This window comes from Macaca mulatta, chromosome 15 (genome assembly GCF_049350105.2).
Source record: "Macaca mulatta isolate MMU2019108-1 chromosome 15, T2T-MMU8v2.0, whole genome shotgun sequence".
Lineage (NCBI taxonomy): Eukaryota > Metazoa > Chordata > Mammalia > Primates > Cercopithecidae > Macaca > Macaca mulatta.
Window position 1 is genome coordinate 52,748,250 of NC_133420.1, and position 16,536 is coordinate 52,764,785.

A 16,536-nucleotide genomic window follows, 5' to 3' on the forward strand; every position below is an offset into this window, starting at 1 on the left:
TTCACAGGTACTAGAAAAGGAGGTATATTCTCTGTTTGAATGGTAAAATGTCTTTTTACACATCCATTAAATAAATCTATATTCTTGGAAGTTTTGGTCTATTTGATCTATTCAAGAGAGCACTGTGTGAAAATCTCCCTTTACTATTTTGTGTCTGTTCTTTTTGTTTTCTGGGAGTGTTTGCTTCAGATCTTTACATCTTTTGATGCATTGCTTTTGAAGCATAAAGACTCATAACTTTTTTTTATTGACTTAGAGGATTGTAGCCTATATCAATATAAAATGTCTGCTTTTTGCCATGAATTTCATTTTATTATATTCATATTACAACCCCTGCTTTTAAATTTGCATTTGCCAAATTAAACTGTGCCCATTCTTTATACTTAATTTGTGGGTGCGTGGGAGTGACTCTTGGTCATAAGAAGCTCTTTTTGATAAATTTCAATTATTTTAACTCTCTGTTTTTTTTCTTTAAAGAAGACCCCACCTCCATGTTGAATTCTTCAAAACCAATTGCATTCTAGTTTACTTGCTACATTATAAACTTCATGAGGACAAAGACTTAGTTTCCGTAATTACTGGACCCCAGGAATTGTGCTCACTGCACATAAAAGCTGCTTGATCAGATATTTGTTGAATGAATGCAAGAAAGCTCTTATTTCTTCAGACAGCTGCCTCCAGTCTGCCCTGCTTTCTGTCAGCAGATACATAGCTTGCTTCTGTGAGGTAAATGTTTCCAAGGCCATAGACGGGGTCTCGCTCTGTCACCCAGGCTGGAGGGCAGTGGTGCGATCTCAGCTCACTGCAAGCTCCGCCTCCCGGGTTCACACCATTCTCCTGCCTCAGCCTCCCGAGTAGCTGGGACTACAGGCGCCCGCCACCTCGCCCGGCTAATTTTTTGTATTTTTAGTAGAGACGGGGTTTCACCGTGTTAGTCAGGATGGTCTCCATCTCCTGACCTCATGATTTGCCCGCCTCAGCCTCCCAAAGTGCTGGGATTACAGGCGTGAGCCACCGCGCCTGACCTGGTTGTTTTTCAGGAAGGAGAGAATATTCTGTCTGCTACATGGAGAGGGGCAAGAGAAGAGGTGGGGTTGGGGGACTAGTTAGGATGCCATGAAAGCAATGCAGGCAAGAGGAGATGATGGCTTGACTTGAGGAGGGGGTTGACATTAAGCATCAACTCTGGCCCAGGAACTTAATCCTCTGCCCCAATTATTCAACCTTAAGTGCTAGGTGTCACGCTAGGCATTTCACCCAGGTTTTCTCACTCAATATGAAAAATTATAAATATTAATTAAAAAGTTACAGAACAAGTTATCCTAAACAAAAAAATTATTTCTCCCAAAGAAGTCAAATACTAAAACACATACTTAAAGAAACAAGCATATGGCTGACTCAGTTTTACTAGTGGTTTTTAGACAGACATCTTTCCAGAGCCTGCAGAAGCTGCAAATTCTCATGGATGTTCATACTACTCCATTCACAGGGCCCACAGAGCAACTGTGAACAGCTCACATCCTCCCAGGCTCTTCCTGCCTCCCTCATTCCAACCTCCTTCAAATAAGAAAATTATCAAGCAAGTAGCAGCACGTGAAAGCAGGTGACACAGGAAACCAGGGGACCCGGAAGGGAGAAATGCACCGATGTGGCCCACATCTGCCTGAGCAGTGGGCAATGCACCAGCGGGGTGAGCTCTTTAGGAGAGATGCTAGACACTGTGGCCCAGAGTCTCTGATACACACTGGTTTTGTGGCCCTGGACAGGTAGTGGTATCCTGCTGAGCCTGTTTCCTAAAACATGGGAATAATAAATACTCATTGATTGGCTGTGAACTGAGATAAGATATTGAAAAATGCCAAATAGCAGGCAGTTTAGTGTGGTAGCTAAGAGAAGACCTTTGACTTGGCTTTGGAGGCAGACGGGCTGGCGTTTGTATCCTTGCTTTGATGCTATTATAGTTGTCATCCTGAGCAAGTTACTTAACTCAGACGCAATTTTCTCAGCTATAACTTAGAAGTATCATCTCATGGGTTATTGTGAAGATTCAGTGAGCTAATGTATGAAAAGTGAGTGCTTTGGAGTAAATACTAAAAAGTGGTGCTAACAGTCATCTAATGAAACCAAAGGTACTCAATACATAGATTTCATTTTATATTTACTACCAAAAAAACTCTATCTGAAAGCTAGATGGCGAATCTAAACACATGCCTCTAATTTCTGCCAAAGGGTACTTTCCGTTTTCTTCTTTCCTCTGCCCAATCCAGCATTCTGGCTCCCAGCTCTCTCCTTCAAGTTACTTAGTTTCTGTGCTGCTAAGAAGCTTTTATTTTTTTCTAATATTTGAAACAGAGCCCAGGACTGGATGACGGAGAAGCCAGAGGGGAAAGAAAAACTTCTGTGTAGCATCAGGCCTTTCTCTTACATTTAACTTCCATTCTCCAGCACCCCAGACCCAGGACCCCTTGGTAACACCCACACACCCACATTTCATCTCCAAGACACCTGGCGTTAAAGCCGTGAGGGTATTTCTGTCCAGAGCAAATGTTGACTATTGCAGCATAAAGCGGCGCACACAACTACTTCAAGTGAGCTTCCCATAGTTACCAATTAGAGGGACACACAGCCTTTGGGTGTGCCCAGCTGCCGACCTCTCAAGACCAGGCTGGCTTGGCCTTGACTCCGCAGGCCTGGAGCTGTGTTTCTATTTTCAGCCAATAAACCCAAACGCAGCGGGGAAAGCGAGGGGAGGTGTTGGGGTGGGCAGGACCAAGTACTGGAGGAGAGAAAGAGGTGGATGGAATTCCCCTTTCCTTCTTTAGTCTCTGGTCTTTGTGTAATGGACATGACTCATCAATGGGTCTCCTAGATGAGGATTTAGATGCTCTGTGGGCAGCAGATAAGAGTGCAGCCTACTTGCAGAAAGTAAATTCATGGAACACTCCCCATAAAGTCAATACTGTCAGGCTTATCAGCTGTCCTCATTTCCCACTCAGCTCCCTGGGGACCAGACTGGAAATAAAAGGCCGCATTTCCAGGCGCTGAGAGTGAAGGTGCAGGGCTGAGCTGGGGAGGGGCCTCTGCCCCCTAGGCTGCTTTTCAGGCAAGTGGGGGAAATCTGCCAGGTCAAGCTGCCCAGAGCCCTCAGCTTCCCAGACTGACAAATCCCAAACCAAATACACACACCGGAGGATGAGGGAGGCATCCCCTTACTCCTTAAATCCAGCAGATGTTTCCAGGAGGCCCCACTGTGCTTAGGAAAATTAGAGGATGTCACGTCAAATGCAACCAACACAAAAACACACAGAGGAAACCTTAATTTCCCACCACTGTTGATACTTTTGCTTTTCATAACAGATACTTCTGCACTACCCAAGAGCACATGCATCTTTTTAGCTGGCGGGGATATGGTTTCTTTGCACATTGCCTGAACTAAATAGGTTACCAGCTGGGGTTTCAGAGCTGTTTCTGAGACTTACACTGTAGCTGATGCAGACTGATTTAACAAGATACAACCTGTGCCTGGCTCCTCTCCCACTCACTGTCCCTGTGCTCTCTGCTGGGATTATAGGCTTGCCCAGGCCTCATCAGCCAGCAGTCCCTGCCTGAGCTCTCTTACCCAGGCAGCAGAATCTGTCTGGGTGAAAATGAGGAAGAGTGAAGACAAGATGGCCTTGGCCTGGCCTTGTTTTTATTATGGTCCAGAAAGCCACTGGAGTCCCAAGTCTTCTCGTAGAGGTAAAGGTAAGGTAGAAGGTCAGTTGCTAGCACAAACTATTCTCCTAGTGCAACTAGAGCATTTACTTTTTACCCCTTGGAGCCCACAGTCTCCAGAGGTGAACAGATAATAGGGACATGAGGACTAAGTTAAGACCCAGAATTTAAAATCACCACTAAGCTTATCTCTCTGCCTGGCTTCTGTTCTCCCCAGCTTCCAGTTATGCTCTGTGGCATCACCACGTGAAAAGTCTATCCTGTTCTAGTTTCTAACTGAAGCAACAGGTGTAGGAATGGCTCCAGCCTCTTTCCCACATCTCTCACATTGCCCGTATTGTGGTGCCCAGGTCTAGCACTGACCATTGGTCTCCACTACTCTGCTGTGTTCCAAAAATTGCCTTCGTGTCTTCCCCACAGCCTAGAATCTCACTGGCTCTTCTGGCCCAATTCATCAAACTGAGCTTTTGTCTTCGCTCTCAAAGGCCTATTCTAATTCCCTGGAACCCTGTGGATAAACAGAGGGTTTATTCACAGAATAAAGCCTACTCTGTGAATTTACTGACTATCCTCTTATTCAGAAATGTTTTCTTTCTTCATTTATTCGAATTTTCTGTTCTACAAGTCCTAAGACTCAGCTGAACCTCATTACCTGGTCCGTGTCCTCCTTCCTGGAGCTTTTTCTAGCCTTGGGTGCTCAGATGGCCATCTTCAAAGTCTAGGACTTTTGTCTCCTTGCCTAAGCCTGGTCCTTGAGACTCAATTCCATTAAGCGTTATGTTTTAACCCCACATACTCTTGTCCTATCACACTCCCTTTCTGTGGCTTGCAGTTCTGCTCTTGAGCTCTACTTCCCAGACGGTCTCCAAACTGTCCCCTGCTCGCTTGGCCTCAAGCGCTTCCTGACCCTGGACGCCTCGTGCCCATGTCTAGCACTGACTGCGAATTCCTAGAAGTGACCTTACTTAAACCATCTAGGGTCCTATGCCCATCTGGCTAAGTTTCTATCCTCTGTCCCTGCAACTATCCGAGTTCTAGGGTCTCCAGGGTCAGTCTCAGTGAATCTGAATTCTCCTAAATCCCTGCTCTGTCCTTGAAGGGGTTTCCTGAATGTTTATTGAACTTCACCCTTAGGACAGATCTGGTGAGCAGTAACCAGGTCAGAAGTGTTTATTGAAGGCACGATGCTCCTATCCAAAACTTTTCTCTCTCATATCCAAACTTCATAGCAGAATATTCAGTCCCCTCATTCCTTGCCCACTTTTCCAGTTGTTTTTTTTTTTTTTTTTTTTTTTTAGTAGAGACGGGGTTTCACCGTGTTAGCCAGAATGGTCTCGATCTCCTGACCTTGTGATCTGCCCGTCTCGGCCTCACAAAGTGCTGGGATTACAGGCTTGAGCCACCACGCCCGGCCTCCAGTTGTTTTTTTTTTCACTATTTATCCATATGGCACATGGTCTTATTCACTGTCCCATAAAGTCTATTCTGTGAATTTACTGACTCCTCTTATTCAGAAATGTTTTCTTTCTTCATTTATTCAAATTTTCTGTTCTACAAGTCCTAAGACTCAGCTGAACCTCATTACCCAGACCCTGTCCTCTTTCCTGGAGCTTTTTTCTAGCCTTGTGTGCTTAGATGGCCATCTGCAAAGTCTAGGACTTTTGTCTCCTTGCCTAAGCCTGGTCCTTGAGACTCAATTCCTTTAAGTGTTATGTTTTAACCCCACATACTCTCTCCCCAAAGAACAGGCCTTGTACCTGTGCTCTTGAGGCCAGGGTCGCTTCTGATCAACGGTGGTCAGCATAGGGCCTCTACCCAGGAGGGATCTGAAATACCAGTCTTACAGAAAAATTGTTACATAGGATTATCAGGAAAATACAAGCTTATAGGATTTACGCCAAAGGCAGATGTAAAACCATGTGAACATAATATTAACAATAGTTATCATTCACTGAGCATCTACCATGTACTGAGCAGTGTGCCAGATACTGCAGATTTCTTACAGTTCTTTTAATAACCTTGAAAGGTAGGTATTAATTTAGCCCCATTAGTTGAAAAAAAATTCAGAAATCAGAAGTTGAATAGCTAGCCCAAGATCACAAAACTAGGCTGTGGAGGACTCTGGATTCCAGTCTACAAATCCAAAACCCTTGCTGATCCCATAAAATCCTCTAGATCTGCAATGTCCAATATGCTAGCTACTGGTTTTAAACTAAAATTAAAGTAAACATTTAGTTATTCAGTTACACTTGCTACATTTCAAATACTCAGTAGTCACATGTGGCTAGTGGCTACAGATAGATCATTTGCAGCACCACAGAATGCTCTAGATAATTCTCTGTCTTCCACTAAGACATGAGGAAAAAGATGGCTCCTAACAAATTACAAGTGAGATGATAAGAGAAGACATAATCCTAAAAGGAGAGCTTTTCCCTTGTTTATGAGGTCACATGCCAGAAATTTTTTTCTGCTAAGCAGGATCTGGCTGGATTAGAGGGTTGGCCAGTCTGGGCTCCAAAACAAACTCTTCCACACTTCAACTATGAGACCGTCATCTTCTAAGACATCTGAAAGACATTTGGTGGTATAACATTTTCAGAACATTGGCCACTCAATTACCTTTCTTGTAAAAATCACTAGAAAACATCCTCCAAATTATTAAGATTAACAGAAGAAAAAATTTGAATTTAGAAGTTTTAGGTTGTAAAAGCCCTACTGATAAAGTTGCAGAGAACTATGAACAATAGTACCAGCTGTTAAAGGGCTTTACTGATAAAGCTAATTAAAGAAAACTCAAAGAACACAAAGGAATAATAAAGAGAAAATAAATTATAAAAAGAGGGTTACTAAAATGACAAAGTAAATCAACAAAGAATTGGAGGAAAGTCAAAAACAAAAACCTAAAAACCTGTCTTCCAAAAATTGAGACAAGGTTATTCCTTTTTATTATGAAGAGTGTTACCTATTACGAATGTTTGTAAAATGTTTAAGGACACTCTTTAGTAAAATCACAGTGAAAAAATGGTGCACAGTACACGTTAAAAAAGAAAATCGTAAAAGAAACAACTAGCAGATTTGGTGTTATCATTATTTTTAATTTTAGCCATTCTAATAGGTATGCAATGATATCTCATGTGGTTGTAATTTGCATTTCCCTGGCTAATGATGTTGAACATCTTTTTCATGTGCTTCTTAGCCATCTGCATATCCTCTTCAATGAAATGTCTGTTTATGTCTTTGCCCATTTTCTAATTGAATTTTTCAAAAAACTGCTGAGTGTTCAGGTTCTTTATATATTCCAGGTACGAGCCCTTTGTCAGATACATAGTTTGCAAATATTTTTCTCCTAGTCTGTAGCTTGACTTTTCAGCTCTCACATGTGAGCTTTTGCAGAGCAGCAATTTTTAATTCTGATGAAGTCCAATTTATCAATTTTTCTTTTATAGATGTGTTTTTGGTGTCAAGAAGAAGAAAGAATGCTTTGCATAACCCTAGATCATGAAGATTTTCTCCTATTTTTTTTCCCCAAAATGGTTTACAGTTTTATATTTTACACTTAAGCATGTGATCCATCGTAAGTACATTTTTGTACAAAGTGTGAGGTTCATTCAAGTTGAGTTTGTTTTTTGCCTATTGTCCAATTGCCAATGTCCAATTGCTCTAGCACCATTTGTTGAAAGGTCTATCTTGGCTGGGTGTGGTGGCTCATGTAACCTCAGCACTTTGGGAGACCAAGGTGGAGGATAGCTTGGGGCCAGGAGTTTGAGAGCAGCCTAGGCAACATAATGAGACTCCATGTCAACAAAAGATAATAAAATAATAGCTGGGTGTGGTGGCATGCACCTGTAGTCCTAGCTACTTGAGAGGCTGAAGCGGGAGGATTGGTTGAGCCCAAGGAGCTCGAGGTTACAGTGAACAATGATTGTGCCACAGCACTCCAGCCTGGGTGACACAGTGAGACCCTGTTTATAAGAGGAAAAAAAAAAAAAAAACCAGACTGTCTTTCCTCCACTGAATTGCTTTTGCACTTTTGTAAAAAATCAGTCGGACATATTCATATGGGTCAATTTCTGGTTTATTTTGTTTCACTGATCTATGTGCATATCCTTTTACCAAAACATACTGTCTTTGACTACTGCATTAGATTGCTAGGGCTGCCATAACAAAGTACCACAGCTGAGTGGTTTCAACAGTAGAAATCTATTTTCTCACAGTTCAGGAAACTAGAAGTCCAAGGCTAAGGTGCTGGCAGGGCTGGTTTCTTCTGAAGGATCCTCTCCTTGGCTTGTAGGTGACCATCTTCTCTCTATGTCTCTACATGGTCCTCCTTCTGTGCCTCTCCTTGTCCTAAGCTCTTCTAAGGACTCCTGTAGTCACCAGTGAATTGGGAATCACCCATATGACCTCATTTTACCCTAATTAGCTGTTTAAAGGCTCTATCTCCCAACACAGTCACATTCTGAAATACTGGGGTCAGGACTTAAACATAAGAATTTTGAGGGATATAAGGTAACACAATTCAGCCCATAACAACTACTATAGCTATATAATAAACCTTAATATTGGGTAGAGTGATCCTTCTCACTTTCAGTATAAGAGGCTGGTTTTAAGTAATAATACAAAAAAAATTTTTTTTTAGATCAACAGTTAAGTAGAATTGGCAGTGAGTAGTCACTGGATTTCAAGTCAGAAAACAAGGATTTAAGATCTGTGTTACCTCTAAATTGCAGCTTCCTCATCTGCAAAACAAGGGGTGATAACATCTACCTTATAAGATCAGATGCGGTATCTATTGAAGTGCAAGAACGAACTTAGATCTTCTGATGCCAAATCTTTCTGCTACTTTTTCCTTATAAAGATTACTTGAGATATTCTAGAGAAATAAACTTACCACATACATTTTAAAATAAGTTCGTCTATGTCTACTAAAAACCTTGCTGAGATTTTGATAGGAATTGCATTAAACCTATTGATCAAGTTGAGTAGAATTGACATCTTTACTGTGTTGTTTTCCAATCCATGAACATGGTATGCATCTCCATTTATTTAGGTCTTTGATTTCATCAGTTTTTTTTTTTTTTTTTTTTTTTTTCCTGAGACGGAGTCTCACTCTGTCACCCAGGCTGGAGTGCAGTGGCACAATCTTGGCTCACTGCAAGCTCTGCCTCCTGGTTTCACGCCATTCTCCTGCCTCAGCCTCCCAAGTAACTGGGACTACAGGCGCCCACACCACGCCTGGCTAATTTTTTGTATTTTTAGTTGAGACGGGGTTTCACTGTGTTAGCCAGGATAGTCTGGATCTCCTGACCTTGTGATCCACCCACCTTGGCCTCCTAAAGTACTGGGATTACAGGCGTGAGCCACCACGCCTGGCCTCATCAGCATTTTTAACATACAAATCTTGTATATAATTTGTTACTTTTATACCTAAATACTTCGTTTTCTTCGTGGTGACTTTAAATAGTACTGTGTTTTTGGTTTCATGTTTGCTGTTAGAATATAGAAATGCAATTGATTTGGGGGTATTGGTCTTGATCTTGTATACTGTGACTGTACTAAAACTCACTTATTAGCTCCAGGTATTTGCTTGTTTTAAAATACATTCCTTGGTATTATCTATGTAAACAATCATGTCATCTGCAAATAAAAAGTTTTTAAAAATTTCTTTCTTTCCAATCTGCATGTCTTTTATTTATTAACTTTTCTTTTTTCTTTTTTTGCCTTATTGCAGTGACTAGCACTTCTAGTATTAGGCTGAATAAGAGTGGTGAAAGCAGACATCCTTGCCTTGTTCCTAATCTTAGAGGAAAAACATTCAGTTGTTTGCTATTAAGATATATAGGTTTTTGGTTTTTCTGGGTTTTTTAGATGTTCTTCATCAAATTGAGGTAATTCTCTTCTATTTTTAACTACTGAGTTTTTCTCATGAATGAGGGTTAGATTTTGTCAGACTCTTTTTGTGTCTATTGATATGATTTTCTTTACTTTGTTGATATGGTGCATTACATTGACTGTTTTAAGGCTGAACTAGCCATGTACACCTGAAATGAATCCTACTGGTCATGGCACTGTTGGATTCAAACTAGAACTTCTTACTCCATGTCCTGTGTTATTTCCACTCCACTACAGTTACTTTTAACAATTTTGACATCAGCTGAAATCCTATAAAAGATCTTTCTAGTTCTTTCTCCCTGAAGTATGTTATGATTCCCCATGGTGGCTGTTTCCTCTTACTACGACAAGCTAATAAACCTAACTTTGTTTGATTACAGGTGTGTTCCTGGTGGTCTTTGGCTGACAGGTTTTATCTCTGAGAACTTTTGGATACCCAGGTATATGTGTGCAGACTACTAGGGTCCCCAGAGTTGAATTTCAGAAATACTGTACTGGTGGCAGGATTACTATTTTACCAGATTGTTTATGAATGTTAGTGTCTGTTATTTCTACTGCAAGTCTCAAAAATAAATACAAGATATCCCAAGAGATTAGAAAAATTTTATTCATCATCCCAAACTGGATAATATATTACAAATTCTGATGAAAATAATATTAAAGGTATTTTCAAGTAGTACCACAAACTATCTGTACCTGAAGATAAAATCAAATAGTAAACTGGTAAGTACACATTGAATCTATTCATCTTTAAAATATCACTTTGTTTAGAAATTCATATATATGTTTTTGTAGTTATGAAGTGGGAGGGACACACAAATAGCTACATAAGATTTTCATTTAACAAACATATGAACTATTCCCCATGTTTTGAATGAATCATCAGAAGGCTGTAAAATCCTGTTATTTTTTTCAAAGGTACATGAAATAATATTTCATTTCTAATAGCAAAAATACAGTACTTCTAGTTTTCCTCATACTCTCTTCCAACCCTACTGTGAGAGCTGCTTATAATTATATAGCAGCTTGTTAATGGGTTCCTACATAATCTCTGTATTAGATTGGGTTAGAAGGTGCCAGGGGGCATTCTAGGGTAGAAGTTTTGATAGTATAGAAGCAGAAGCAGAGATTTCTTTCTTTCCTTTTTTTTTTTTTTTTTCCTTTTTTGAGACAGTCTCGCTCTATCACCCCAGGCTGCAGCACAATGGTGCGATCTTGGCTCACTGCAGACTCTGCCTCCTGGGTTCAAGTGATTCTCCTGCTTCGGCCTCCCGAGTAGCTGGGACTATAGGCTCGTGCCACCAAGCCTAGCTAAGTTTTTTGTATTTTAAAGGAGACGGGGTTTTGCTATGTTGGCCAGGCTGGTCTCGAACTCCTGGCTTCAAGTGATCCACCGCCTTGGCCTCTCAAACTGCTGGTATTACAGACGTGAGCCACTGCACCCAACAGAAGCAGGAATTTTTTGTTAGAAAATTTATACTTGCCTCCTTTAAGCACAGTACCTATACAAAAGGTATCACCATTGAATTAGTCTGTTTCACTTATAAACTATAATTAGGATTTCAGTCTGATGTGAAGCAGCTTAAAGTGGCATCATGCACCCTGCTGATTCTTGCCAAGTTGAGACAGAAACACAAATTTGGGGGCAGAAAGTAGAAATGAGTATTTTCAATTCTCCTTTATTAACAATGACACAGGTATTCACCAGCATAGACAATTAAATGAAACTAAGTATTCCAGACTTCTTCCCTTTCCAAATCATGGCTTATGTCTAATTTCACCAACAAGGAGGTAAAGATTTACATCTAGGAAAGGCTAGAATATTGAAAAAGAAGTCCAGGGGAGAGTAGGCACCAAATCTAGGGAAGTACAGTGAACTGCTTGGGACCAGCAAACTAGGTAGCATATGGGATAAGATTAGGAGACAAATGTTTAACCAAGAAAATGAAAATACAAGCTCTATTGAGAGAAGGAGGCAAACTGGTAATGTCTCTGAATTCATAAACCATACAATTTAATTTTTAATGACTTGATAGCATTTTTTTTTCTTAAGCAAATTCAGTCTTGCAACCTTTTGAGTAAAGCAATGTGTTCTGACCCACGGTTTCTATAATTCCATTTGAAGATTAGAAAAGAAACATGGAAGTAGAAAACCTGCACGTTTCTTGAGTACTTACTTAATCCTAGGCCTGAGGCTAAGAACTGTATACTTCATTTAATCCCCCTAAAAACCCTTAGAAGTATGTATCATTTCCCCGGCTCACTAATGTGGAAGTTGAGACTGAAAGGGCCCCCACCATAAATCCCACAGGATTAAGCTGAAATTCAAATTCGGGCCTCACTCAAAAGCTTGTGGTCTTTTTATGGCAACACATTGCCTTCCCTAAGTGAGATGTTGTAGGTGATCTAGCCCAGGTCTTAATGATGGTGTAAGACAAGGAGGAAAGAGGGATAACTGCTGGGATTTTTCTTGAGAAAGTCTCTTGACTGGTTGGTAACTGAAGTTTTTCCATGCACTGAAGTTTTTCCATGCATTAAAGCTGTTACAACTAATAATTACCTGTTAGAAGGCAGGAATGTGGCACTTTCTCTGACTAGGTTTTGAGGGAATATTTCTCCTAAGGATTTATAACATTTAGGATTTAAAAAACTGTTCACTTTCCAGAAGGTGAAACCAGGGGGAAACAGAAAAATGTGTAGCCATAAGTTTGGGTGAGATTTTAGACTGAAGTGTGGAAGCTCATTCCAAATGTGTTTTCCAGATTTAGCTCTGGTACCCAATGTATAAATTCCTGCTTACCTATGTAATATCCTGCCTATCTGTGTGCCATCTGAAGTACTGTAGTTGTGTAATAAAAACAATGGTTTGACATCACAAATTTTAAAAAGAATGAGTATTATCTATTCTTAACTACTTGCATTTATCAGAGAGTATCAATATAAATAATTAAAAGTAGTTTATACTAAAAATGAGATACTCTAGTCTCCTTTCCAGCCAAGCAGATTAAAAAAAATCCCAAAAACTGCAAAGTACTCCAGTTATATATGTTATTCTTTTTTGTGAATGAGACCACTACTACCAGGTAAAGGTCCCTTAGGAAGGAAAGGGCCTCATGAAAGGTCACTGTAGGAAGGGGACTCTTCAAATACAGGCATTTAGCAGGTTGGTGCTGATGCTTCCTTTGGGAAACAGAATGGTAAAATGGCAATGGGATGCATCTTGAGCTTAGAGAATTAGGTACCAAAGGCTGATGTCTCCAGATGTGAACTATCTTATTGTCTGGAGAGAAGGCATTTTCCAGATAAAGGTATGAAGGTTGCCTAAGAATTCTGAACAAGAAAATACTTCCCCTTGACCTCTCTGTTGCCTTAGGTTCTCAGTCTGAACAAAAAGATACTAAGTGGCAGAAATACCCTAAGACTTGGACTCAATGAAGCACTGGATGGCTTCTCTGTTAAGCATCTCAAGCACTGTTAAAGATACTGTGTTGTGATGCAAAACAGACATTGGACTAGAAGTCATGGCAGTCTTGGGTTTTAGCCTCAGCTGTTCTTGTTTAGATCATTCCTTTCTGCCATTATTTATTTAGTTATAAAGTAAGAGGGTTTAAAATGAATATTACATATGGTCTCTTTCAAGATTCAAAAGCAGAATTACTTTCACTTAAATTTTAACTTGTTTTGTGGGGATACTGGCAAACATTCTGTCAGCTAGTGGTCATATTTCAGGTTTTGCAGCTAGGGAATCAAAGAAATCAGATGTCCCACCAAGCAGCTACTCTTAGGGATGCTCAATTTTAGGAACTATGGTTTTATTCCAGGGGCCAGATATCAGTAGCTGCAGCAGAGGAGAGAAGGAAAAGTGCTCCCTGCTTAGAGAGGGACTGGGTGACTACCTGGTTGTCCTGGTTGTCAATTAAGAGGAATCTTGCCTCTCAGGATGTCTCTGGAGATATCCATGAGTGCCTAACTACCAACAAGTTGTCAGCTTCCCCAGGTAAGCCAGGTAAACTAAACCTGAAAGTGGTCAGATTAGGAGAATGACTGCTAGAATACTCAAGTGAGGAAAGAAAAGTGATCCAATGAGCTACTGAAGATGGACATACTTAACCCAAGGTCTCTGGACACTCAGCAGAATCCAACTGTTAAAAAACATAAGATGAAGTATGGATGAATCAGAATCAGAGGTACGTCTGGCCTTCACATTCTAGGGGAAGGCTTTTGTTACCCAAAGTTAGGGCAGAATCCATGAGCTGAAGCCTGTGAAACCAGAAGACAAGTATTTGAGCAGCCAGCGGTCTATGTAGGGAAGAATATAGACCTTGTGTCAATGGGGCCAAGATGTCTTAGATTTCAGACACTCTAAGACTTTGTACTCCAGGAAAGGATAAAAGATTAATCTGTAAACGGATGGGTAAGATCTCCTGGCAAAGAACGGGAGTCCCAATTTGAAATGGGCAGAAATGTGGAGTGTATGCATTTCTAGATACTGAGCACAAGCAAATGGTCCTCATCAAGTAGGGTGGATTTTGCCCAAAAATACTGTTATTATTTGTTATATTATGTTTGAGCATGAAAAATGAATGTAGGGTCAGCTATTTAGAATTTGGGAATGTACTCTATGGGCTGATTTTCCAGCACAGAGAAAACTGATGATGATGATGATGATGATGTACCATTTTGGGACGAGTCCGCTAATAATCTTAAAGGTCCCCAGAAACCTGCTCATGTTCTTTAAGAAAAACCCAATAATTCTGCACTGAGAATGCAACTTAAGTCAGGAAGACTGTTGGTTATCATTTATCAAAGAACGTTTTCATGTTGCTTTAAAAATTTGGAATGGGGTGGTTGTAAGTTACTTTTCCTAATTTGTTTTTGGGAAAGTCTATCAGCCCATTCCCTCAGATGTTCAGGTTTCCATTTTTGAGACTCCTATTGTTCTCTGGTTTCAGAGGAAAATCTGGCAAGCTCCAGGAAGTAGTCCTAAATAGCATAGGTAAAATACAAGATTCAGCTTCCTTTCCCAGACAAAGAGAAAAATAGCAGTGTTTATTGTGCCTACATTTTCCTTTACCTCTCACTTAGAATATATCATTCAAGTGACTGGTGAAGAGATGGGGTAAACAGCATCCCATCTGACTCAGACACCTTGAGGGGAAAAGGAAAATGAAGGGTTCCAGAGTGTGTGGTACTTGATAAAGTAGAAGTCTGAGTTCTTGCCCCATCGACATTCAACAGACTGAAAAACTAGGGATGAACACAAACTTTACAAATTCTATGACCTGAGGTAGGGTGAATAGTTGCCAAGTCCACCATTTAGCTTCCATTTTGGAGATCGATATATAGGAAGAGGAGAAGAAACAGGTAGGTTTGCATGCCACTTAAATTGGTATATAGACCAAAAATTAATGAAGCTGTAATTGATGAATGAAGATAATAAAAAGTATGTTTTAAAAATTAGAGTACATTAAAACAATTCTGTTAATATTTTATTGTCATTAAAATTGGGAGTGCAAGGATTATAAATTCAGAAAATATAAAATGTACATGAATTCCTCATATTTTTACCTAACAGAGTGACTGAGAACAAAATAAAAATGAGTTTTATGAAATCATGGACTCTTTCAAAATCATGTCTAGTAGCATGGTCTCACTTGAATGATTTGTCAACAAGTGCCATCAGATGTCAGTGAAAATATTCTCACAATGGATCGAAATTTAAGCATTATACAAGCATAAACTTTCTTCTCACTTCAAATATGAAAGCAGTACAGGTATAGAAATTTACTTATCCTGACAAGTAATAAAAGCTCTGATATAAATTAGCTCTCACCTTCCCTAAAAGAGTAATGCCTTGTTCTCTAATTCAATTCCACATAAGATTAGTTGAAAAATGAACCTGATAATCATCTTTTCTTGATGCCACTCAAAGTCTGATCACTTGAGTATTAACTCAGACTCCACAATCTTAAAAGTAGCACTAACATACCAGCTTAAATGCCCAGAACAGGAATGGGTTATTCTTTTTGACTAGTATATCCTTCCTTTGCTTTGCCTGGTGAGCTCATCCTCCAGTGCAAACATTACTTAACATTTTTAAAACCTTTACAGAACTTGAACTCTTCAAAGGGTGGGGGAGGGTTCCCTCAGAGGAAAAATTGAGTTGTTTATCAAAGGGAGGAATAAAAGAAGCAGGTATTTGTCTCATTCATCTAGGTTTCTCCACTGTAACCTAGCATTGTATGTGGCACATGAAAATTCCTCAGTGCTAAATGAGAGAATTAAATCAGATGGCTCTGGAGTTAGGACCCTTGCCATGTCTTCAAACTTGTCACTTTTTTTCTTTGGTTCCCACTTACGTTTGACAGACATGTATCTTTTTAAACAGTTATCTACCTTTTTTTCCAAGAGAGGAATTCTCCCATTTCAACCTATTATCTCAGTATAACTGGATAACCTCATCCCACTCAGAAATAGGCCAGATTCCATTGGGTTGCACATTGGGAGGAGAGCGCTTCCAGTCCCACGTCTTTACAGGAATCTTCCAGGTCTTACCATAGTTGGCTTCAATGTATTCGAGGGTTTCACAGGGCACATGGACCTTCATGTCTACAAACTCAGTCCAGCACAATGTAAACTTGGGAAACAGGTACCTGCAGCAAAACGGAGGGATTAGGCTTCAACAGTGGAAGGTCTAGCTAAGGAATCTAGCTGCTAGTGCATTATTGGCTGAAGGACAGTGCTCTCCCATTAAACAGCTTTGGGAATAGAGTGACTATTTAATTGTTTTTGACTGTCCAGAATCCCTTTCCTCTTCTCCAATTTTCCTCCCTTGTTCCAAGTCCATAGGATTGAGGAGAGGCTGACCCTATCACTAAGCTCCAGAGATCGGTAAAAGACTCAGGCCAGTAAGTTAATGATTGAGGCACA

The 16,536-nt window shown here is 40.2% G+C and overlaps 1 protein-coding gene across 37 annotated transcripts in view; it reads right to left on the reverse strand.

The window, feature by feature from the left end:
• Window positions 1-4,983: 4,983 nt before the first annotated feature.
• FKTN (fukutin) overlaps window positions 4,984-16,536 on the reverse strand; it is a 75,962-nt gene continuing 64,409 nt past the window's right edge. For 26 of the 37 annotated variants that reach the window (XM_077965394.1, XM_015117103.3, XM_077965384.1 and 23 more), the window contains one exon: window positions 15,083-16,259. In XM_077965394.1, the coding sequence (XP_077821520.1) occupies window positions 16,046-16,259 (214 nt within the window). In that variant the 3' untranslated portion in view covers window positions 15,083-16,045. 37 annotated transcript variants of the gene reach the window in all.